The 25,273-nt window shown below is 38.0% G+C and overlaps 1 protein-coding gene and 1 long non-coding RNA gene across 2 annotated transcripts in view; one reads left to right on the forward strand and one right to left on the reverse strand.

The window, feature by feature from the left end:
• LOC139597282 (uncharacterized) lies at nucleotides 1–4,167 on the forward strand. Its single transcript, XR_011681564.1, has 2 exons — nucleotides 1–119; nucleotides 3,793–4,167. It is a non-coding gene; the product is annotated as an uncharacterized lncRNA (long non-coding RNA).
• Nucleotides 2,694–25,273, reverse strand: part of CUL4B (cullin 4B) — a 25,309-nt gene continuing 2,729 nt past the window's right edge. Inside the window, exons 2-20 of the mRNA XM_071442397.1 lie at nucleotides 24,055–24,170; nucleotides 19,466–19,569; nucleotides 18,487–18,556; nucleotides 17,931–18,004; nucleotides 16,774–16,936; nucleotides 16,584–16,673; nucleotides 16,229–16,311; nucleotides 15,134–15,201; nucleotides 13,939–14,057; nucleotides 12,930–13,122; nucleotides 11,768–11,872; nucleotides 11,364–11,474; nucleotides 10,517–10,602; nucleotides 9,847–9,954; nucleotides 9,485–9,598; nucleotides 8,466–8,571; nucleotides 8,219–8,391; nucleotides 7,529–7,681; nucleotides 2,694–6,409 (exon numbers count right to left, since the gene is read on the reverse strand). Of these exons, the coding sequence (XP_071298498.1) occupies nucleotides 6,314–6,409; nucleotides 7,529–7,681; nucleotides 8,219–8,391; nucleotides 8,466–8,571; nucleotides 9,485–9,598; nucleotides 9,847–9,954; nucleotides 10,517–10,602; nucleotides 11,364–11,474; nucleotides 11,768–11,872; nucleotides 12,930–13,122; nucleotides 13,939–14,057; nucleotides 15,134–15,201; nucleotides 16,229–16,311; nucleotides 16,584–16,673; nucleotides 16,774–16,936; nucleotides 17,931–18,004; nucleotides 18,487–18,556; nucleotides 19,466–19,569; nucleotides 24,055–24,170 (2,132 nt within the window). The 3' untranslated portion in view covers nucleotides 2,694–6,313. The remainder of the gene's footprint in view (nucleotides 6,410–7,528; nucleotides 7,682–8,218; nucleotides 8,392–8,465; nucleotides 8,572–9,484; nucleotides 9,599–9,846; nucleotides 9,955–10,516; nucleotides 10,603–11,363; nucleotides 11,475–11,767; nucleotides 11,873–12,929; nucleotides 13,123–13,938; nucleotides 14,058–15,133; nucleotides 15,202–16,228; nucleotides 16,312–16,583; nucleotides 16,674–16,773; nucleotides 16,937–17,930; nucleotides 18,005–18,486; nucleotides 18,557–19,465; nucleotides 19,570–24,054; nucleotides 24,171–25,273) is intronic.

Genomic DNA, 25,273 nt, shown 5'->3' on the forward strand with positions numbered 1-25,273 from the left:
ACCCAGCTCGGTTCGGCGGGGCTGGATGGAGCTCAGGGGGGCGAGCAGGGCAGGAGCTGGGCCTTGGCACCGTGCTGGGGCAGCAGCTGTCCCTGTGCTGCCCCTTCGCTGTCCCACTGGTATCCCTTTGCTCTACCACTGGTGTTCCTTCGCTGTCCCAATGGTTTCCCTTCCCTTCCCTTCCCTTCCCTTCCCTTCCCTTCCCTTCCCTTCCCTTCCCTTCCCTTCCCTTCCCTTCCCTTCCCTTCCCTTCCCTTCCCTTCCCTTCCCGCGCTGCCGGGGTGCCCGTGTTGGGATGCCCCGCAGTCCTGGGATGCCCCGCGGTGCTGAAAGCCTTTCCAGCTGCTGCTGGATGTGATGTGTGTGTGCTGCAGCTGGGTTAACATGTGGCAGCAGATGAGATTGATGCATTTTGTGAGTCAGACCAAGCTGCTTGTAGATGTAGCTCTGTTTAATGTGGAGAAAAAAAAAAAGAACTTGTTTGACTGACAACATGTTCTTTGGGCTTGTTCCAGCAAAGTAGAGGTGTGTCAATACTCTGGCTTTTGTGGTTTGATAGGCACACAGTGCTAACTTGCTGGAGATACATCTGTCAGCTTCAGAGCAGAATTTATTGTGTGAAAACGGCTCTGCAAAGAAGGCACCGCCCACTTCCAGCTCTTATGAAAGATGTGTTGGCTGTAACATTTTCTGAGAGATTTCAGCAGGAAAAGAAGTTACATCCAAAATACAAGGCAGGGAGGGAAACTGGATATTATACAGTCATTTTCATAACTGGATATTTTAACTGCAGGACTTCAGTGCTCCAGGATCCCTTGTGACCTAGAATAACATTACATCCCTTTTACAGAGAACATAATGATATTTGTAGCTAGTCTATAGTTTCCAGCTCTGACAGAGATCAGAAACCGGGTCTGGCACACACCAGGCTAATGCCTGTTCACTGCATTGTCCTGAAACAGAGCTCTTTGGGGAATGATCCCTCTCCAGTTTGATGTTCTGTGTTTGCTTTGTGCTTTTAGAGGGGGATTTGAAGCAGCCACTGCTGCTGTAGGAATAGAAAGGGAGAAACTGAAGGGATACACACACAGTGCCAGTTCTGCAAGTGACAGAATCACAGCCCTGTGGCTGCAGAACCAGTTCTGACCTACTCCCCAGCCACATCCTACAAACCAGCTCTACCTGTGCAGTGACAAGGTTCAGCTCACCTCTGCAGAGGCTGTTTTGTAATTTTTGTTCCTGTCTCATGCTTGAGAGCTGCACCTTCTCCCCAGCATGCACATGGCAGAACTTGGCCTGTGCAGTGCCCTGCCCAGCCTTCACTGAAAATTAATTAATTAAAGAGCAGCTTTGTGTTGAGCCTAAAACTAGCACCAGCTGAAGGGCTTTGTGGATGTAATTAAGGGCCTGCTTTTGAGAAAGGTATCTGGTTTTAGCCATGATAATGAATTTTTTTTCAGCTATACCTCAAACTTCAGAGACTACACAAGGGTGAAACAGAGCAGGCAAAGTGATAATTTCCTAGGAAGTTCAGTCCAGAAGGGGAAAATAAAGCTATATATTAAGTGAACATGTTGCTAATAATCTAGCCCTGATATTTCACACTGAATCAAAACTACTATTGCTCCAAATAGTAACAAGCAATCTATTCCTTATCATTTCAGATGCAATTCACTTGCATGCTAGCCCCTTTCTGCAAAGTCATAGTGACAAAGCTTTGCAAAGCAGCACAGGAGCCCTTGAGCCCTGCGAAGGCCTGGGCAGTGACCCTCTACACTCCTTAATTGCATAACACATCTAAATGTTGGATCTACTGAAAGCAGTTACTGCAACTTCCTTGTTACTGTAAATATCATTAGAAGGAACAGAATCTGTAGATTTTTTTGTTTTTCTCAGAGTAGACAGATAACCTGTCAGTCTCCAAGCAATCATCTGTTCCTGTAGGACTTTTTTTTTTTTTTTTTTTTTTTTTGGTGAAGAATGTAGGAAATATTCTCCTTAAGGAGGAAGTGTTGGTGGAAAACCCTCCTGTGCATTTAGATACCTCCAGGCTGTAAGACAGGAAGGAAGCAGCTGAGCAAGATTGGTGGCAGATGCTTCCCAGACCCATCTAAACCCACCTGCCTCAGGCCTTTGTGTGGTTCCAGCAGTGCAGGGAACTGCCAGCCTTCCCAGAACAGCTCACAGGATCAGCTCCTGCTCTGCTGCAGCCATCCCAGTTTCCAGGATTCAAAAAGGAAATCCAAAACACTCCATCTCCTCCCTCCACCAAGTCCTCAGTGCTCCTAAGCTGGGAAGGGCCAGGCTGGACACAGCCCTTCTACTCAGATTTAACCCAGCTGCTCAGGGCCAAGAAGAAAAATCAAGAAATGGCCAATTGGCCATTCTTAATATGAGAAGCAAATTCTGTATTTTGGAGAATGAAGGACAGCTCTGTCCTTCACACTTCAATAATCATTCCAGAGTCATTAAAATAATGATAAAGTGGGAGACAAGGAGTAGTCACAGCATATTCACTTGCCTCCTTCAGGAGCAACAAGGCACCACCTCTGGTGTTTTTGTGTAATTCTGCCACTTGTACACATTCTAATCCCAATTCAGGGTCTATGAGGATGCTTATTTCCTTCCCCTCCAAGAACCATAGAAGACTTAGCAAAAACCCAAAATAATAAAAATTCAGGAATGGAAGCCACTTAGAAAACTCAAGGGATTTTAATGACTGAATGAATAAAGAACTACTTATTATATTTAAGTAGCAAACAAGTATTTTGCTATCAAAGCACAAGCTAAAGAATTTAAAGAAGCCATAAACATTAGTAAGCCCAACATACAGAACTTGGAGTAAGAAGGCATTTTACACACAAGAGTTTATCAACACAAAACTGTTTAATATTTATTAAATGACACAAAATACCTAGATAACAGACTCACTCTCTGAAAGGACATGTATTTACATTATTTACCAACTTAAGAAAGACTCTCTGTACCCATATCAGACTTATGAAACATAAAAAAGGTTTTGCTGCTTTTTGCATCGAAGGATGCAACGGTGATACATGCCCTGTTTGCAAGTCTGCATAAACTATAAGTTTTTGATGCTGTGAAAAAGCACATTTTCATATTCTGGTAGCTGAGGGAAGAGGCTTCTGAAAAGTAACAGGGTTAGTTTTTCCCCCCCACTCCAGACACACTCTCAAGACTGTTATACAAAAAGTATATTACATTTTTGAATGCTGCTGTACTCTTACAATTTTAGTGTAACGTTTTAAAGAAAATGTTCTTCCTACTATATGAGAGCACTAAAAAAAGAGTGGTATTTGAATATTTTTTTAGATGCACTTTTTTTTTTTTGTTTTAAAAGAAAGCATTAGGGCAAGTGATATGTCTAGGAAAAAATGAAAGGCTGACAAAAAAAAAAAAAAAGCTGAGACCAAAATATGAAGAACAGCTAAAGCAACTTAACAATTTGCTAGGGTTTGTTTTTTTTTTTTTTTTTATTAACTATTTACTTTGGCACCTTTGTGTAAACTATAGAACAAAACAACGTTTACAACACATTTGCAATTACAGCATTTAAACAAAATGGTCACTTTTGAAACCAGCCAAGACAAAAAAATAGTCCATTTATGGGTATAAAGATTAAAAAACCTAAAATATATATTTCTAAGAATAAACTGCAATTTCTTATGAACAAGGTGCTATAAACTGCATGCAAGATTCAAGATTAAAAATGTGTGGCCAAAAGACAAGCTGTGTTCTAGCCAGATGAGTTGTGGTCCAAGCCCATTTCAGTTTTTTCTTACAGAGATATATATGGCTCAAGAAGCAGGCACATGATCCCAGCAAGAATTTGCGGAGTTGTACGACGACAGATCTTGGCTGCAGCTTTGTCATGAACCAGGAATGAGCCAGACCTTAGCAGAAGAGATGAACAAGTTCTTGGGGAAAACCCATGAAGCTACAAGGAGAAGCCTTCTGCCCTCCCCTCACTCACCCCTCTCCTGGTCTGGCCAGGGTTCTCAAAGTCCATTCTTTGGGTTGCTTTAACTGGATTGAGCTTAGGGTCTGCCTCAGATTGTGAATTCTGATGAGATTTCAGGACATTTTCTGTATAATATTTTCTGCATTAGACAGGTTAAAAATGAAATAAACCTACAGTCCTTTGCAGTTTGTTTGAGTGAATGTGACACTTGTGTAATGAGGGAGGGTTTTGCCACAATGGGTGTTCACACGTGTAGTGGTGTTAGATTTATATGCTACAACAGACTGAATGGAATCAGCTCAATGCATCAGCTCCTGTCTCCCAAAGAGTTAAGTCTTATGCTTCTTCTCCATTTCTCTTTAAAAGGAATCTTTTATTGGCTGAAGATACAAAACACATACAAGAAAAGGAACATTGAATGCAAAACACAGAAGTTTTTTTATGGTGGGAGGCATTCTTTCCTCCCCAGTGGATCTCAATTTGAGCTAGTACTTGAAGATTTGCAGGAGGAGTCTCCAAGGTTCTTCCCACATAACTCTACTGTCAGTATTTGTCTCACAGAGGCAGGGGTGGCCCTGGATGTCTACCAGTGGTTATGCTGCAATAGTGTCAAGGGGCAAGGCAGATTTTCTGCAGATCACAAAGAACTGTATGATGGTTAGTTGAGGGTGACTGCAAATAATTTAGTAGGGAAAAAAACACCCACATTTGTTTAATCTGTCAGCTGAGGACTGCATACAAAAGAGCCTGAGAGAAAACATGGCTGGAGAATATATGGAATTAAACAGCAGATAAAAAAAAGCACTAAGGATGGGATGTGTCAGATAGAAAACACACACACACTCTCACATGCACACCCCTGAATGTGGGATCACAGTGATAGAAGTTAGAGTCAGAGAGAGCTAAGTTACACTGCCACTAAACAAAAGTAACATCTTGCTTTCAAGAGATATCTGGTATTCCCCAGGACTATCAGTGCCTGAAAGAGGATGAGGTTTTTCATTGTGCTCTGCAACACAGCTGATCATAGGTACAAAGCCTGGCTGGGTAAGGAAGAACTGGTACGTGGAGGAGTTCCTTTTCTGCTGACATCTTTTTTTTTCCATATATTCCTGGCACATGCTGCTATAAGCAATAAAAAATGTATTTTGTTGAAACAAAGCTCTACATTCAAGTGACTTACTCTCCCATGTCTTATAAAGATGCAAAGAATGCTCTCTGGTCATCTAAGAAAATATATTTTAGATGCCTTGTAGCAATACTTAACTTACTATATGAGAGGTAGGCTTCTGGGTTCTAGGAGGCCTGCTAGGCTCTAGGGCTGAGTTCTTAAAGCTTTAAGTTAAAGCAATCCAAAGCAGGGCAGTCTTAGAAGAGCTGCCCTGTCTAAACCTTGAGGTTAGTTCAAGTTTAGAATGTTGCAAAGCAAAACAAGTATTAAAATCCACTTGCAATTTTTGTTCTTACAGCTTTACCACAGTAACAGTGTGGCTTTTCATCTGTTAATAGATTATCTTTATTCTAGAGTATTGCTGCCAAGAGGTGAAGGCCTCCTCTACCCATGACTAGTAAAAACTGTCACTTCTTCCATTATGGCTGTTTTATGCTTAAAATTCCCAAAGGTGAACACCAAGTCTCATAGGCAAGCCATATAAATCTAATCTGAACTTGTTTTGTTGTAGCAGTTATTTAAGAATGGTGTTTGTATATACAGTATATATGCCCACACTGCAAACTTTATACATCCTTTTATAATGGCACCATTTTGTCTTAATTGCAACCAAGAATATTTGCCATTAGATCAGCAATAAGCATAGCTTGGCTTATTCCCCATTTTCCCCCATCAAGAGAAACAAATCCAAGTGTGGGCATCAACCAAACCAATGGTATGTATAACTGAAATGCATTCTGTACAGTAAATTAAAAGTTTGCATGCAGTTTAAGCATTTTAAAGGCTATTTTCTTATATTAATGAACCTTCTGTTTCCATTTAAAGATGTGAAAGATATCTGTCATATATCAAGGGACTCCTCTTCAGACCCAGAGACAAATGGAATCAGAAAGACCAGGTACTTTCTTTCAGCTTTCTGCACATCTTACTAAATAACATGCAAAGAGTTCAACAGCATTCTTCTTAAAATGTAAATATTACTCTTTAAATGGGCATGTTAACCACTGAAAGAAGTCCACTCTACTATACTTTTCCATTACACTGCTTTCATTCAATCATCGGTAGTATAAAAAGTCAATTAATGGGATCAAGAGGCTACTTTATCCACTGGCAACTGTGTAGGACACCAAGTGTGCAGTAAAACAAAGGCCAACATATGTTTATGCAATATAGTTGTACTGATTCGGGTTTTCTTTATCTCTTTCCATGTAGTCCCTGTCAATCAAGGATTCTATTCTCTTCTTAAGGTCAGCAGGCTGTAAAACAAAGCACATGTCAGCATTATTACTTTGCAGTCAATGCTTCTTGGTTCTTTTCTTTCCACTTGAGCCAAATATCTATATTGTTTGATATGGCTGAGGAAACAGAAATCCCACTTTAAAAAATCCTTTAAAGTATCAGAGCTTCTAAAGTCTGCAATGTATAACTGATAGAAGAGAAAGTTACAAAGTTAGCTATCACCTGCAGCTAAACAGATTTTTACAGGAAGGGAAGATACTTGCTGCTGTTTGAACTGAACTCTAAATAAGTGCAGTTTGTGCATCATGTACCAAAGTGTTTCTATTTTGGACTTTTAGCCAGTAAAAGTACAAGTTTCATTTCCTCTTGAAGCAAATGAGTTGTGCAATAGTTTGTGTGCCCTGTGATTTGTTGGGGGAGGAACTTTATAAAAATGCCTCATGATAACAAGTGAGGAAAATTATTTAAATGAACTGCTATAATCTTACACAGCCCAACTGCAATTTATGTAATACTTACAGACCTGCAGGCACTCAACATGGTAATACAATGGAATTAAATAGCAGGACCTTTTGTTTTACAATTCCACTGATAGAAAGCACCATATATTTGAATTCCAACAGTGCATCACTGTCTGTTTGAAATCCCATTTCCATTTGTACACAATAAGCCAGTTATTTTATATCGCAGCTGTGGGGTTCTTCAGCTTTGAGACATTCACCAATTTTACTTTTATTCCTATACATGTGAGTATATATATTAACCAGTATAATCCATCCAGAAAAACCACTGTACTTCAAAAGCATCAACCAAGTTAAGATTGCAACACAGAATTGGTTTTGAGATCTGAAGCATTTTCTCCTTTGCCCAAGAATACCTTGCCAGAACACTGCAAACAGTGGAACAGCCTACAAGGAGAGCCAGCTGCTCCCTTACTGCTAACAAACTCCAGGGCTGAAATCCTTTGGAAATAGATTTTAGTAACAACTGGCACTTTAAAACCTCCTGAAAGTGACTATTTGCCCTTTCTAATATTAAAAAGATGCATATTTTAGAAGCACTGTTCAACTGAGGGCAGGCCAGGGAAGATAAAAAGACCTGATAGAGTTTTAGAAGTATTAAAATCAGCACAGCACCTTGACTGGGAATTTCAGCTGGTTGTAGACCTCTGACACGAGCAGGTTGTGACTCAGCGTCTTGCGCATCTTCATGATCCGCACAATGGCGGCGTCAATCTGGTACTGCCGGTCCTGGAACACCCTCTCTGTAGTGCTTGCCTGTTCCTCCACCTGAAGGACCCATTCAGAAAAGCCTTAATGACAACACCAGCACTGCCAAAACAATTCTTTCAGTCTCCAAGACAATTCTCAGTGTAAGACAGCGAAATGCCTGCTGTCAAATATCTGACATAAAACCTTTACAGATAAGAAGACTGATTGTCTATTGAAAAACACACTTGTACCAAGATTTAAACCTTTGCTCAGATTTTACATTGGACAGCTGTCAGAGAAACAAGTCCACAGTGAATTTTCCATGTTCACAAACGGTCAGTAAAGCTCCATGGAATGATAAAGGATGAAAAGAGCATTTCAGAATTGGAACTTCTCTTAACCTTACTTAGAGACATCCAGCATCACTGGTGTCTTAGTACAGAGGCACACATTTAAATCACTGTTAGGTATGTGCTGTCATCCAAATTACACCTGTAACTCTGACAGAGATATCAGTATGTACATGACAACCAGGAGGAAAAAAGCTTGTAAAAGGGCAGGCAACAAAGTTCTTAACCCAAGGATCTAAACCCCAGAGATTAAAAAAAAATATACCGTTTCTTTCATCTGAATTTGGTTGATTTTTATCCTGAAGAGCTTATGTCTGAAATCATCATTACATGTGAATTTATCACCATCTTCCACATCTTTGCCTTTGGGGCTTTTAGTCAGTACTCTGGCTTTGCCACAAGCCAGAGATTGAAGTGTCCTTCTCAGCTCTCCATCCTCTAAAGCAGAAACAAGTTGTTTAGGTTTTTTTAGTAAGAACACTTGGAAGTACTTGGCTGTTTTTGATACCAACCTATCCCAGTGGCTTGCTTTATCTCCTCTAAACTGAACTCCTCTCCTTCATTAAACATGAGCAGCACCAGTGTCTGGAACAGGGAGACCTGAAGTTCTTTTTTGCCCTGTCACAAGGGAAATAAACAGACATCACCAGGCTGTTTTTTCTGGGGGGTGGAGGGAAAGGAATGAGGGGAACATGAGAAACAAGTCACTCTTGCATGTCAGTTATTTCACTAACAGGGTGTTATTTTATTCACTTGAGAATACGGAAGAATAGAAGGTACTGGTCACTTGTATTTACTGTGAAATGCAGCACAAGCTTGAGGCCACAAGGCTGGACTATTCTATCTGTCACATAACTCACCCAAGACATGCATCAGATGACTTAAAGCACTGAGTGCTAAAAATTACAATTTGGAAGGCCTTTAAGTCAAAATCTAACACAAACATTAGTTTAAGGAACACAGTGTAAAGAACCATAGAATCTTTGAAACAACCAAGTTTGATAATACTTGTTTTACCATTAACTTTTTCTGAAAATTGTTGTGGTAAGCATTGCTATTTCATGAGAATCTTGTGTCCATGAAGAAATGCTGAAGGGAAACCCTTTAAAAACAGTTGTGTTCTTGTACAATCTGGAATTTTTCTATATTTCAGTACTGAAAAGCTTACTGTGAAGATGTTTAATGCTATCAGATGAAGTAAGGCCATTGAAGAAGCATGGCCCCCTTTTTTTTTCTCCCTACTATAAAAATGAGGGCAGTTTTTAATTTGGAGCTAAAGCCAGTGGATATTTTCCCCAACAGGTTTTTCTTTCCCCACCAATACAGAAACTGAGTGCATTTTCTTAGACATTAACACATCTGTTTCAGAAACTACCAATATCTGGAAAAGATAGCAGGAGGTTAAAAGTAATTGCAGAAACAGTTTTAAGTTTTCCATCACAGCACAAAAAAGCTTCCCCATACATCCCTAAGGTACAACCCAGACTTGCAATCAACAACACAACAGGAGCAATAGAAACAATAGACTCACCTCTTTAAATTCTGCTTTTAGCACACAGTGTCCTAGTGTTGACTGCCACTGAAGTTTCCTACCACTGTGTTTTCCTAAATAAAAGGTCTTGAAAATCTCCTGCAGTTTTACCATCTAAAGAAAGAAAAATCCCAAAACACTGAAACACAATTTCTACTTTAAAAGCATCCTTCCCTCCTCCACAATCAATTAAGCCTTAAATCAAGGCTTAGAATGATAAAGGGAATTGCAAGAAAACAAATTTCATTTTAAAAAGATAGTTCTGCATTTCCTTCTCTATGCATATTGAAAACCAAGTGTCAGTGGACCCCAAGATGCATTTCTGACAGGCCAATAGTTGTATAACCCATGAAGTTCATTACCTCTGGGGGCAGGTGGACCTCCATAGGCACATAGGTTGGCCAGTAACCCATAGTCAGAATATTCACTGTTAGTTCAATGTTGCCAGGGACATTCTGATTTTGCATATACTGCAAAGAGAAACAAAATAAATTGAAATAGAGCTATGTTAATTATACATATTTCAGGTAGAACTGAAAAGTTAGAACAGGGATTGCAAGAGCAGAGAAGACAAGTGACCACATGAAGTGTTTGCTGTATAAACTGCAAGTTACATACAAGAAAATGCAGGTAAGAACCAGCACTTTTCTGAAGTTCAAAAGACACTTCCACAGAGGAAGAAAACAGCAATTGTAGTGTTTTAGCAGACTGAGGTGAAGATCTAACTAAGTGTGAATAGAGGAAAGAATGTTAAAAATTGTTTGTAATCAAAACATTACAAAATCACCAGAACTAAATGTGCAAAAACTTCCAAGCCAGGCACCAGAATACAGTGGTGTTAAAAATGTCTCAGAGCTGGTGTTAAAATGTTTTGTAAGTTTACAATTCTCTTATTGCTGTGGGTTGTTTGTTTGTTTGAAGAAGCTTGTCTCCTTGTGGAGAAGCTTCCTTCCTTGTAAAGGAAAAACCTTTAATAAATTCAGTAATATTTTCAAAAGCACAGACAAGACAGACAGGGCTTTCCCTCAGTACCTGTTTGAATTGTATCATTATGTCTTTTGAAAGTTCCATATCTTTAAACATTCCTTCAAGTTTGCTGGTGAAAGCAGCTCCACATTCTATAAAAGAGAAAATATAAATATTAGAAATTAATCTGTTTCTTTTCAACACCTCAGAGTACTTATTCTCAGCGCCAGAATGTACTTCTAAGCAAGATGACCTTTTCCACCAGATTTTCTTACATAAAGACCTGGATTCTAATTAAGGAACAGAATAAGGTTACAAACAAAGAAAAGAAAGATGTTTTGATGTGGTAGCTATTTTGCAACCCAGTTGTTTTACTACATGGACCTGACTGTTCATCCTTTTACTGTGGTGGCCACTGGTCACACAGATGAAATTCTAATCCCTATCAGCTGCCTTTCAAACTGTGTCCTGATGGCAGAATTAGATCAAGCTCTAAAAATCTCACCCTTACCACCCAAAGGCTCCATCCAATGAAACAATGAAGACCAGACTAGAGAACAACTAGCTGGCAGTGAATAACAACTGGAAGTCATCTTTTCTCTGAGCACATCACTGATTTAATCAGCAGGGAACCTCAACTCTATCCCACAGGCTAAGATACACTGTGCACTTTTAAGTTCCTGGGTTTTGGCTTTTCCTGTTATGATTACAAAACTAAAAACAAATGAATCTCCTCAAAACCCACCAGACATTCAGGACCTGCACAGAGGCTTTTGCCCTCGTGGAAAGGGGAAATAATCAACAGTGCTTCTGTGAAAGCTCGTTAAAAATACTACTCTTAAAAAAGAGCTGATGGATAGAAATGATAGATAGATAGATAGATAAATAGATAGATAGATAGATAGATATTTACCATGTTTGAGTTTTGAAAGCATAGATTTTTCAGCATCTACTGATGCACTCTTCCCAACTAATAGTCTCTTTGCTAGATCTTTTTTATAAAAGGCCTCAAAGACATCTTTTCCTGTAAGAGATGAGATTTGAAAGTGAACACAAAGCACTGCTGGTTTTAAACAAACATGACCTACAACAGACCCAATTCAAAGCCCAGAAAAACAAAGAGTCTTCATATGAAGATTTCCACAGGTTTTGTTATTTGCAATTTGACAGGCAAAGTAGTTAAACAGCACTACACCAACAAAACACATCCACAGAGAAACACCTGAAAATGTAACCAGACTGCAAAAATAATTTCAAAGTACCTTTATGTTACTGGATAAATAACTGTATCCCCACCAAAAAAAGTCCAATACTTACCATATATGAATCTAAATATGATCATAATTTTATCCAGCATTTTTTCAAGTTCTTCATCAGTAGCTTCTTTGTTGCCTGCACGAAGCTTTGAATCTACATATTTAGCTAAAAGAGTGTTGAAGAATAGAGTTTAGCACATGCTTAATATCACAGTGAAACAAAACCTCTAAATCTAATATTATGAAATCTTGAAAAGGGAAAGGATCATGAAATCACTGTCTATCAGCCTCATAATAGCTACCTTGATACATTTTCATAGAGGTTATAAAGTTATACAAACATTACAGCCTAGTATCGTTTTTCAGATAAGCAATGACTGCATCTTAACTAAAAACATTTTGCCTATGAAAAAAAATCTTGGTTTATGTTGTGATCTCAAAGTAAAGTCACTGCTGTTGCAGATTGACATGGCTGTAATAGAAACAAAAAAATCAGATAAAAATATGTAAATCAGTTATTTAAATGTGTTGACTATACTGCTGAATTTCTCTAGCATATCATTATTTTGTTTTAATTTCCAGTTTCAATCAAACTAGATTGTTTGTTTTAATTTCAAATGGGCTGGTAAGCACATTACAGTTAGGGAATTAATATAAAAAAGGAGGGCAGAAATCATCAGTCCACAAGCCTAACAGCACAACCAATTGAAAAGCAGTTTATTTATTTATTTATTATTCATTGTGTGGGGAAATGATTCCAATGCAGAGTATCAGGAATGTAATGCACAAATCTGTAAGTAACATTCTTTGCAAACCAGAGACTCTGTCCACACACCATGAGAGGTTCAGTGCATCCTCAGCTCTCTTCCCTTCATGTAATAAACCCCTGTGCACACATGCTGGTGGCACAGTTATGTAAGCTTCTGAAAAATTCTAATTATTAGCAGTATTCTCATGTCTGGACACCAGCCAATTGCTGAAATGCCCAAATTCTGATATTCTGCCCTTTTTTTTATAGCCTAGCCAGTTTAGTGATGACCAGCTTGCTTTTAATGCTTGATGCTACCCTCCCAGACAATTCCCTTGCATCAGGTGGCACAGCAGATCCCCAGGCTGATGTGCACTGTGCATGTATTAACACAAAATTCCAGCATATCCCATCTGTAAGTGCATCAGCAACTCAGCACCCAAATTCTCACAGGAAAGAAATTGAAGAAAAATACCTATGAGTTCAGCTGGCTTATTTGGTCTTTTGTTAATGAATGTTTCAAAGGCTTCTTTCATGGCATTTACAAACTTCTCATTCTTGAGAAAGCAAACATCAATAATATGGTCAACTTTGTCTTTAAAATCAAGAAGTTCTTGGACCATGGTTTTGTCTTTTTCAGGATTAATTACTATGGTGCTACCAAATGCCTGCAAAATAAAACATATCTTTCAATTAGCCTGAATAATTAATTTAAATGACAAGAGTTCTAAAATCTTAAGTTACCTTTGCAATGTGCTGTTTCTGGTACTTATATTATTCCAGTAACAACAAAAGTATTACTTTATTCTGTATTACCGTATTATGAAGTATTTACAATATAATCATCCCTAGCCCTTGCATATTGGTTCAAAACCAACTGATGAAAAAGTGAATGGATTCAGAACTTCTGTCTAAAGAAATTAAGTTTTGCATGACAAAATTAACATATCCTTTTTAATCATCTATATCCTCAGGTTTTACATAGGTAATTATCCCATTAAACTGAGTTTTATTTTATAGTACTCTTCCTTCACAACAACCAAATTTTCTGTGACATTTTCACTGAGAAATAAAATGAATCATCCTAACTGATATTCAAGTGCTTTTTGTACCTCATCTGGTTGGTAACTTAAACAACCACTCATTCTCACAGGAAATTTTATTAGGAAGAAGACAAACATTCTGCCATTACCCAAATAACTACTGAAGAAATATGGCTGTCCCACAAACTAACTAAAAGCAAGATTATAAAATTCAAATGTATTTGGAGTTCAATAATTCCACTGAATATTCACTGTTTTCTTCAACAGAGCTAGAACAGTTATTGTACCTTTCCTGGGATGTTTCAAAAGCTGTCTATTAAATACATAAGCAAATATCTTCAATTTTTAGAAAAATGCAATAGTTTAGAGATGACTCAGGTATGTGTGTATAAACCCCAGTGACACAGCAGTGGTATCTGTTCCAGAGCTCTAGAACAATACCTTTATGTATTCAATCCAGTGCTGCAAGAGAACCTGTACTCCACCTCTCACACGACTGAACAACTGATAGAGAAGAGACAGGTCCTGAATTCGGTTTTCATCAAGAAGGTGATTTAGACCTGCAAAGGGGAGGATTTCAATAGAAATTAAAACCAGAGTAACCCAAAGAAAGCACAGCTTATTACCACAGTGAGGCCTCTTCAAAACTAGTTTTTTTAATCAAACCATTAGTAGTGGTGGTTTTTGGGTTTTTATTTTATTTTAAAGTACCTAATTTAACAGTGAAACACAAAATATCTGGCTGAAACATTAAGAATCTTATTATTGCACATGATTTTATTGCACTTAGGATACATGTACTTTATATAACAACCTTATCACTACATCTTTGCTTACTGCTTTACTATTCCCTAAAGACTTGAAAAGTTTACACTGTACTGATCAGCAGGAAAAATTCCTTGGCAAGACAGCTCTGAGTTTCAACTCCAGCTGTAAAATAAATCTTACAGATGCCTGAAGGCAATCAGCTTCAAAAAATATCTTCACCATTCAGTTTTTCACTTTCTGGAGACAGTCTGATGCTCTACAGCAAGGTTCAAATGGGTAAACATTGATACTCCACTCAGTGAAGAGTTTGTTACACATTTGCAGGAAGATGCTCACATACCTGCTTCATTCAGAATCTGGCTACTAAGGACCTGATTGTTTATTATTCAACTCTTGCTGCATCTGTTTCTATTTCCAGATTATCTCTGAGATCACCAGAGGGTCACTTGACTCCACAGAGACTATTGTAGAACTGAGGCAATCTATTCCACAGCTCAAATTATACTACATTTTTAAAATAAGCTGCTTTTTGTCAGCAGCAAGTACTCAGTATCTCCCTTTTCTGTTACAGCCATAATTCAAAGTGTATTCCTTTCTTTACCTCCAAGTCTTCAAAATGCCACTTAATACATTGAGCTTGAGTCTCCTGTTCTAATTTTCCTTTTGCTTTGCTGTGTTATCAGAAGACAGCACAGTGTCCCCTTATCTGCAACCAGAATGGCCAGTGCTATTTTGGGCACTGAGGAGCAAAGGGAGTTAAGGAATGGTGCAGCTTGTCCTCCCCCAGCAACCATGGCTTTCTTTCAGCACAGGAGCTGAAAGCCCCAAAGCAGTAATTAGAAACATTTCCATAAAGAAGAAAGATTACCTTTCTGAAGAATGGCTGTTAAATGTTCACCTAGAAGTTGCTTTTCTACAGTAGCAATTAGTGGCTTCCTACAGAAGAAATGTTTAGAATTACTTTTCCTTTTTCCATTACTGACAGTTTTAAATCCTTCTTTTGAGATTATGTTAATTACATTATCATTGGGAGTGCTCTAATTATCTGTGGCCAAAGACCTAAAATGATTATACACATTTATCCTTTTTCTCCCCAGTAAACAATATTTTTTTCTGTTTGTTGACTAATGATTTTAATTCACACAATAAGCCTGCTGTACATGACCTGCAGGCAGCTGGACAATGATTCCATCAGTTAAGAAGTTGGGGAGAATTCATCCAATAATGTGCCCAATCCTGTGTTGTGGGAGGACATTCATGTCTTGGGAGACAAACCAAGGACAGATCTCAAGTCAAGAGGTATTAAAACAAAACAGGGAATTGGCCACTAATACTGGTGTGGAAGAAGAAAGCCACTGAACAAGCCAAATGCTTTTAACAGCTGAAAGAGGAAGGAAATCAAAATGTATGACAGCAGCAATAAAACACCTCTCTCTCAGAAAGGTTTTGATATCAGTGACCTACATTTTCTCTCAGACACAACAGCTGTAGCTTTATGTTAGAAGGCCTCCACCTGACTGTGTTGGAGGAAATCCTGCTTCTAAGGATTGGAGAATGACATTATTTAAAAATTTCCCAGACTCAACATGCAAATATTTTTTGCAAATATTCAGAGGCTTTAGCTTAAGAATATTCTATGCCAAGTCTTATCATTTTCAGGTAGGACAACAGTTGACTAATTACATTTCACCAGGAAAGAGACATCTGGGCTGGGAGAGGCAGCCTATTCTTCTTCATGCAAATACTTAACAACATTTATGCCAAAATAACAGTGACTTAGAAGAAGAAAATGCTATTAGCTGTGTGAGCCAAGACAGTGCTTCATTGTAAACATGGAACCGTGGGAAGTGAAAAGCATTTGATGGTCAGTCAATAACAGAAATAAATTGCAGCTACTTAAATGGCCCTCAGCAGAGAGGAGCCAAACAGCTCATACCACCAGGCAAAGAAAAACTGCACTTACTGTGTGCTCTGATCTAAGTAAGTGATTATTCTGTCTGCTTCTTCTTCCAAGCGTTTGTTGACATGGTGAAGATATTCTGGAACCTGAAAATGCCAGAGTAGTTTTGTATGTTAAAGAAAACAAACAACAAGAAGGGAAAAAGAGACAGTACTGGTCTGACAGAAGTAGCAGCTCCAGTTTTAGTCAAAAATCATTGGCACTGTGACTGAAGGCAACTGCACGTGCATTTCCTTTTTCAGAATACTGTAAAACAAAGGTCTCATTACTGCCTTGTACACTGAGGCAGCAGAGTATTTCTACTCCCTGACACTGCTTTGGCAATAGGCACAACAAACACTGTAAACATCCCAAATACCTCTCGCTCCTGCATAAGCCTCTGTCCCTCTGCTGCATACAGGCGATTGGTCTCTTCCAAGAATCTGTGTTCGAAAGAGTCCTGATAAATCTGGGGAAACAACATGACACAAACCCAGGGTAAAGCTTACTGAGCACCAAGTAAGAATTTGAGCTATTTACTGGTTTAAAGGTGAAACAGGTGTACTCACCTGCAAGTCAGAAAGCATGCTCAGAAGGCTTCGCAGTAAACTCCTGTCGATAGCCTCACCATTTCTTTCCCTCTCAATCAGCAGCAGAATGCCATCAATGGTTTTGTTCTGAACCTTCTGATCACTGATTATATGAGTTCTGAACAATTCTAGTCCCATATCCCTACAAAGAAAGCAAAAACTGTTCAATAAATTGCTTAAGAATAAATCCCAGATATCTCTTATTAAAGCATGATCTAAATCTAATAAAGAGGCCAATACTAGCATTCTTCCAATTCCTCATTCCTCTGCCTCCAAATCACTCAAGATGAACAAATATATGAACACTAGAATAAACCATGACACTGCACCACCATGAAGCTACACATTTTAAGCACCAATGCAAAATAGCCATGTAACTTTTGCAACATCCTTATTTTTCAGTTGGTTGACAGGATGTTGGAACACCAACCTTCATGAGAAAAGAAAAATATCATCCTGGGTTCCAATTCCATGGTTATGGTGCTGGACAAGATCCCTTTTTTGTCCATCACTTATTCATCTCTAATTCTTAGGCACAGCTTAGAACTCCTCAGTGATGTGACAGACAAGGATCTCCGCAATGACCATCCCAGTTAAAACTTTCCATGAATTTGGAACTATGGGTACGGTCACGCTTAGGAAAAGTCAGGCCCTCCATCAACCTCTTCCAAAGTAATTCAGGCACCAAAGAACAGTAAGGCATATACTAATTATTAATAATAAGAGGAGCAGAAGTTGAGGTCCAAAAAAGCATATCTTGCTTCTATTTTAAATAACTCTTTCCAACTTGAAATACTGTGCCTGCTAAGGCAGTTACTGGGCACCCCAAACCCTTGCACTTCAGTTGTGGACCAGATCCCTTCCTTTAACTGTGCAAACTGGAGGCTGATATCTACTTCACTGAAATTTGGGATCACAGCTATTCCAGAACAATCCTATAATTTATGGCAAATAAATTAAAAATCTTCCTTTTTAACAAGCATTCATGCATTCACCATGTAATTTAAAGGTCACTATGAGGCTTATATTTAAAAAAATCCATCTGAAAATCAGCAAGATATAAGCAATAGTTGAAACACATCCCCAAATAATTTTATTTCTGCCCCCCCAAATAATTTAATTCTTTGTGCCCTTACCAAATGGATGGCAGCATTGAATTCTGAAGGACATAAGTTCGATCCAAGAACAGAAAGATACTTCTAATCATAATCTGTCACAAGAAGGAATAAAACAGCCACAATCATTTTACTCTTGAAACTGAAGAGCAAGACCAATTATGCTCAACAACAACTAGAAATCCCACCAGTTGGTTTCAGGCAGTGCTTTCTTGGATGCTGCTGATTTATTTAACATCTTCTGCCAATCCCTGCAAGGTGATCAATGTGACACTTTGCATATTTCTGTATTACAGAGCAGCTCCTTTAAAAATAGGTATAAAGGAGAAAGGTTTGCATAAAACTGACAATGAGAAGTTAGGGTGTCTTTGTGTCCAAGATCAGACCCATATGCCAGGAAACACACTACAGGCAAGTTATTTTCAAGGCTTGATTTCTAACAAACTAGATACAGCTGTATATCACAAAGAAACCTTACATAAATTTAAGACATTTCAGAAGTTTGAAAAAAAAAAAATCAAAGTTAAGCAAAACAGGCTGACAAAGCAACTGGCTTTCCTTAAAAAGATAAACTTACCATTTGTCTGCAGTGATCTTGCCAACATTTGTCTATTTTCTTTAGAAAAAGGACACTATCCAATGAATCCGTGAAGAAATCATTAAGAAAATCAAGATTAATAGATGGTGTAAACAATGAAATGAACCAACTTTATTATTTTTTAAAGACACTTAGCAGGGAGCACAACAAACTCACCTACTCTCAGAAAGAACTACCAGGTAATTCCTTGCAACACATTTATTTTTATTTTTTAATGAGAGTCTTTGTGTTAATAATGAGAAATCAAAATTATCTGAACCAATTAAAAAATTATCGAAATAATTTTGAATATTTTGTTTAATCCCCATCCCTGGGGAATGGAACAAACATACATATCCCCATACCTCAAAACCCAATAGTACCCAATACATGTAAGGGCTTACCACTACACTGTAATTTCAGCTCATGCTAAGAGTTAACATTAAGAAATAAATTCTGTCCTTCAAATTCATCTTTTATTCAGCTAACTGAATAGTTCTGGTACTAATTAATATCCACTTAACAGGACGTCAACCTGATGCAACTCCAAATTTCTGAAAACAAAACATCCTGATCCTCAGAACCTGACATGCTGCCAGATCACCATTATTTTTCCAAAAAACCCAACAGTTATTTGTTGGAAGACTTTAAATTTTATATAACCTTGGCAAGTTCAATATGAAAAAGCCAGACATGATAGAGGCAGTAAAGACTTTTTAAGCCTTGCTGCAAATCTAACACAGATTTCTGTAAGATGTCAAAGTGTTTCAAAAATACCAGTGAAGTTTTGTCAGAAATTTCTCAGTGGTTACAGGCATAAAGGAACAAGTAGTGTTCTCCTAGGTCCCACAAAGAAATAAAAGCAAAACCAATTACACAAAGCCTAGGAATTCAGATTATCATGGCCTAATGTCAAAGAAATCACTACATACTTGCAGGTAAAACAATTTTGGCTTGTCAACAGCTAAGAAAAGGATATTCTCTGAATTGGTGAATTTGTGCTTTAATGTGGTCTTCACAGATCTGCCTCAATTGTTTGTACAAATTTGCAGAGATCTTGTAGGAGCAGAGATTTTCAACAGCCTGAAGAGAAAGACAAACAAACAAATCTTGCTATGTTCTTACATGTGGTTTTACAAGAAAGGAGGACATCCCTTCCCAGAAAAGAATTCTGCTTCTCCCAGCTTTTAACCCAGTTAACTGCTGCATGCAAACACCAGAGACAGACATGGCACTGCAGTGTAACAGGAGATAAAGGCAGACTGTGCCCTGAACAGCTCACAGACCATCAATTTAGCTGCAGTGTCAGTCTCTCCCATGGAACTGCAGGACTGGCATCTCTAAAATCAAGGATGGTACTTTAATATCTTCCAGTAGCTTGCTGGGTTTCAGACCTCAAAGCAGTCACTTAAGGTATAATTTTATTAACTGCTGTGCTCTGCAAGTCACACTGATATTAGTGGAAAAGCATGGCCAGATTAATTTCCTTTTGCAGTCCTTTCCTTGATTAAGCTTCCCTCATCCCCAAAAGTACATATGTATACATATGTTATCTATCTATCTATCCATCCACCAACTCCCTGCCTGAATAAGTTTAATTATAATCCTGAATATTAGTAGCATGACTACATTTACAGACACAATCCCAGATTTTGAGATCTCATCAAGTATTTGAAGAATTACCACTGTGCTCACAGTAAGAAATGAAAAGAAGTTTAATGGGGCCATGTCTTGGAGACTGATCAAGAAAACAATCATTCTTAAGTCCATTAGTATATCTCAAGACTTCTAAAATTCAAACCCATTGTCCAGAATTCAAAAGCAACTAAACAACTTTAACTCTTTGCAGGCTGGTGAAACACACAGTAAGAGATTATTCTGTAAAACACCTGTAGAAGCTAGAGGAAAAGCATACTTGATTTTCAATTAATGCTTTGTGCTATTATTTACTTATTGGAAAAGATTTCAGTTGCTAGTACAACCAACTCCTTGGGAAAAAAAGGACTGGAAGGTAAAGTTTGTTCCCCAGCACCTGCAGGCAAGCATGGAGGGACAGCACAGCTCAGAAGTGCACAGAGCAGATCTATGTCATTACCCCAGAATATTTCCCAACAGTCCAAATGGAAGCACAGTGAGCAGTCACCACTGAAAGCACAGCAAGAACCCAAATAGCTCAACAAGAGCTCTTGGGTTCATCCCAGGATACCAATAGGAAACACTCTGAGTGCAAATGCACTACATCTAATACTGGCTCTAGCATACAGAGGAGTTAAAAAAACCCCAACCAAACACAAACCAAACCTTCATGAAAACCAAAACGCCACAACAAAACCATCCCACACAATAACCACAAAACTCCCCAAACCTGCATGAGCTTAGTATCAGGAGTAAACAGGTATAGCAAGAGGGTGAAAGTGCCAATTAACCAAAACAGGTCTGAATGAAGACTGTAAGGAAAGCCAGAATTAACACCCAAGTGTACACATCTTAATGTTTGGAAACAGCAACAGGTTTGACTCTCAGCCTCAACACTTAAGAAACACCAAACATAGAATAAAGTGATAGGAAAATGTGTTCTATAGCTCACTGGTCAGAGGAGGTTATGAGCACTGCTCAACTCTATCCTCCTATTGGACAAGCAGGATCAGGCAGCAAACCAGGATATAACCTGATACTTAATTCAGTGCACCAAGGGGATGGAACACACTGAGCTTGAAGAGCCTGATTAGAAATTCAGCAAGTGCAATCTTCCTAGGCTTCTTCATTTCTTCCACTTTGGAGAAGCCAACTGAGAGCTGGGAGGGATGTTTTGGCTGGAACTTGCCTGTTACCTGCAGAACCAGCACTACTCTGCCTTCAACCCACCAGCTCAGGACACCAGCAGCCTCTGTCCTGGACTTCTGGTCAGCTCACCCCAACACTGTTACAACTGCTGCTATCAAACAAGCACTGCTGCTCTAAATCCTTAAAAGAATTAGCTTCTGCACTGTAGATGGACAAATGCATACAATTAACTCTGAGGGAGATAAGCATGTATTAACATACACCTACTTTTATGGAGTGTTCACATAAAGCTCAGCTTTTACATTTGTCTACCAGAAATTCCAAAGTGTTAAACATGGCTGCTAGGATTGGGTGTTTGAACAAAGTACAAAACTTCTGCATCTTTGTTGATGACATATACAGAAATGCTTTAATTTTTAAGAGATTAACCCCCTACTGCAATATTATGCTTTGCTTAATTACTAGTGCTAGACAATAGTGATTGTATCTAAAATGTATCAACATCAACACATGTGAAAACTTTAGGGCCACTAGTTCACAAAATTATCCTGTTCTGAATTAGTGGAAAAAATGCTTCTGTTAAGGGAATCTCACCTAATGATGGTGAGAAAATCTGAACAGCCCTACTTCCTTTGTGTAACATATGCAGTAAGATGTGGTTTTCTGGTTTTCTCTTTGGTTTTTTTTTTTGGTTGTTTTTTTTTCCCATTTTAACTGCAGCATCCACACCTGGGTGTCTGTGGTATGGAAAAAGAACTGAACACAACTCTGATGAGAGAAAATCAGAACTTTCCTGAAGTACTTGAATCTGATTAAAAAAAAAAAAAAAAGCTATGTATCAGGTACCAAAGATCTAGATCTCTACTTTCAGGTACTAATATAAGGAAAATTATTCTATGAAATAAGCATTCAATTCTGTAGTACTTCAGCTACTCCAAGATGGGAATCATTTTGTTTGCTGAGGAAGAACAAAGCAAGTAAGAAGCTTGGGTCCTGCAAAGAAATAAAGCTTCAAAATGTTTGCCCAGTGGGATTTTTCTAGCACAGACAAGAGTTAAACCAAAAGCAAGAAGTTTAACTCCATTAAAAAAATAATGATCCTCTTCTGAGGTGCACAGCAGAACTTTTGCAGACTCTTTTCTAATTCCCCTCTATGTTGGATAATGGGGTCTGCCAAGGCATATTTGGGATCAGATCCTTTTACCAAGCAGCTGTTCAGAAATGACATTAGTTTAGTTAGCATCTAAAAACACTAGTGATTCCTATTACTATTTTTAAATCAAGACATTTATTTTTAGATTTATATTTAAAAAAATCATACTTCATTGCACTCTATTTCACTGAGAAGTATCTAAGTAATAACAATGTTGAAACACTGAGATTTAAAACAAAAAGCTTATTTTTTGTTTTTTGGTCACAAACAATATTAAATTAAACTTGTGGTAAGATTGAGCAAAAATTTAAGCAACACTGTTAAACAGAAGCAAGCATTTCAATAGAACTCTGTATTTTTTAACAATTTTGGATAGCCTTCAAGCTCTTAATTAACAGTTATTTGCACCATTAGTCTAGAGTAAGAAATTTACACTACCACCCAGTATGATTGGTTGTAATTTGCTATCACTTCCACCAAGTTTTGCAAAAATAACAATACTATCTATTATTCTGACAAACTGTTAAAAACAGTTTTTTTAGTTAATTAATTGAACATTTCAAAAGACTATAGTAATCTTAAGAATGCCGTGGACTGAGGAACAGCAATTAATTCTTCCTTAAATCTGTCCCCAAGCCTTGTACAAACAGGATTTTTTCCTCATATACAAATGGAGCTTTTGTTGAAAAGGGGAGGGCAGGGGAAGAAGAGACACTAAAAAGTAGTGGTGAGAAGGCTATATACACACACAGAGGAACAAATTAAACAACTAACCAGGTAATAAAGGCTTTAGAAGCAGAGGAAAAAGTTCAAGTGCTTCTTAATGCCCAGCTAAAGCAGCACAACTGCTATGCTGCTAAAACTGCAAGTGACGTTAGTAGGGAAAAGGTAAGCAGGGGAAATCTCCCCAGCACACTCAGCTGGAAAAGCAGAAGTGGAGCTTATAAAAACCATTAGGAAATGCAGTTCAATCTGATCACTTCCTAAAGTATTTAAGAAAACACAATCAGAGTTGTTGCTGGCAATAAAGTTGGATTCTCAATTGTTAGGATAGAATGAATGCTACAATGACTGAAAATTACAATCAAACCAAAATAATACAATTCATGAAGGAAAAATGGTGCTCTATTTACCTACTAGAAGCCAATAGAAAGTTTCAGGTTTTGAGTGATTTGTGATACTTGATTGTGAGCAGATACTTTCTTCAGAAAAGAAATTATATTTTAATGTAAATCACCTTATTCTTAAACACCAATATTTGAGGATTTAATCTTTAGCAGATTAACCCCTTAATCTTTAGCAGATAAACACCACAACCCCCTAAAAAGAAAAGGGAATATAGCTCCTTGCCTTAGTTAATTCTCATCAACTGCTGCAAGGGAAACTATACCTTGGGTTTTGTTGAGACAAGTAAAAAAACAAAACAAAACATGAGTTTGATGCTAGGTCTTGTGAAATTCTAACTCACAACTAAAAAATGAAGAAACTATTTGGTGACAAGTTTTTCAATGACAAAAGCAGCTACCAAGCAAAATGCCATATTCTTACCACCATATCAAGTGTTTTAAGCAAAAATATCTGAGAACAAAACAGAAAAGCCCTAACCCATTACTTTTATTTAATGCACTTACCTGATAGAGCTCTTCTAAATTGTACTTAATTGAAGTACTGTTCTGGATAGCTTCTACAGCTTCTTTCAGTTTTTGCCAGGTTTCATCTGTGTAGTTTTCAGGCAATTTGGGTTTATCTTTAAAATAAATGATATAATGTTTGAGAATGTATTTAAATAAAGCAGAACTTTTAACAGAAATTAAAAGGATGTAGCTTTGAGGGGAAAGAGGTATGGGCTGATGGTCCAGCTTTTAATTTATACTTACATGGAAAGAAAGCATTTGTGTAAAAGCAGTATCTTATTCACATTTGAAAAAGTAACATATTGAAGAAATTCAGCATTGCTCTTCATATACACACCACAGCACTTGTAGCCCAAACAGCATCTGTGGTTTACAAAAATCACAATCCTGGGCCTGAGCAGCTCAAGAAGGGCTAAAAGCAGCAAGAATGATCCATACCTTCCTTAAACTCTCATTACTAGGACAGCAGAGCCAAAAGAAAGGAACATCAAAGGCAAAAATGATGCATTAAAAGATAGACAGTTGTGTGCATCCCAGTTTTTTATTTACTGCCCATTAATTCTACTCCGTATTAACAGTTGGAAAGAACTCCTCAAGAAACACTCATGGAAACACTGTAATTATTGTACAGGCTTTATGGTCCCAAGGAAAACCTTCCAATTTCAAAGGAATCCATTTATCTCTCTCTTGGGTTTGGCCAGTGGATATTTTTTAGAGTGAAGCCTCTTTTAATGTTCCAACAGCTCCATATCTGACCCTCAGTTATTTTTTCTGTCTCTTTTCTCGAGATGTCCCTGATCTGCAGCACCTTCAGCAAGACCACAGCATTTACAACATGCTAAGATACTCCCCCAAGTCACATCCTCAAAATATAAGAGCTATTCAAAAATGTTATGTTCTTGTAACTACCTAAAGTGACCATTTTTCTTCTAATAAGGACATTCCTAAATGGAGAAGACAGAAGAAGAAAATCTGAGGAGGAAGATGACACATGCACATTCATGCTACCAACAGGTGAAACTGGCCCAGAGTTTATACTCTATTAAAATTGACTTTTACACACCTAAAAAACAAATTTTAAAGCTTTATGATTTCCTTAGAAATAACTAACAGAGAGAAGTAATTATTTTGTTCTTCCAAGCATTTCCCTACAATTTTGGCAATATCCCAACATTAGCTGCCTGATCTGGATCTGACCATGGACTTGCCTATTTTC

This window comes from Agelaius tricolor, unplaced genomic scaffold (assembly GCF_023055355.1).
Source record: "Agelaius tricolor isolate 1412-34295 unplaced genomic scaffold, bAgeTri1.0.p SCAF_17, whole genome shotgun sequence".
Lineage (NCBI taxonomy): Eukaryota > Metazoa > Chordata > Aves > Passeriformes > Icteridae > Agelaius > Agelaius tricolor.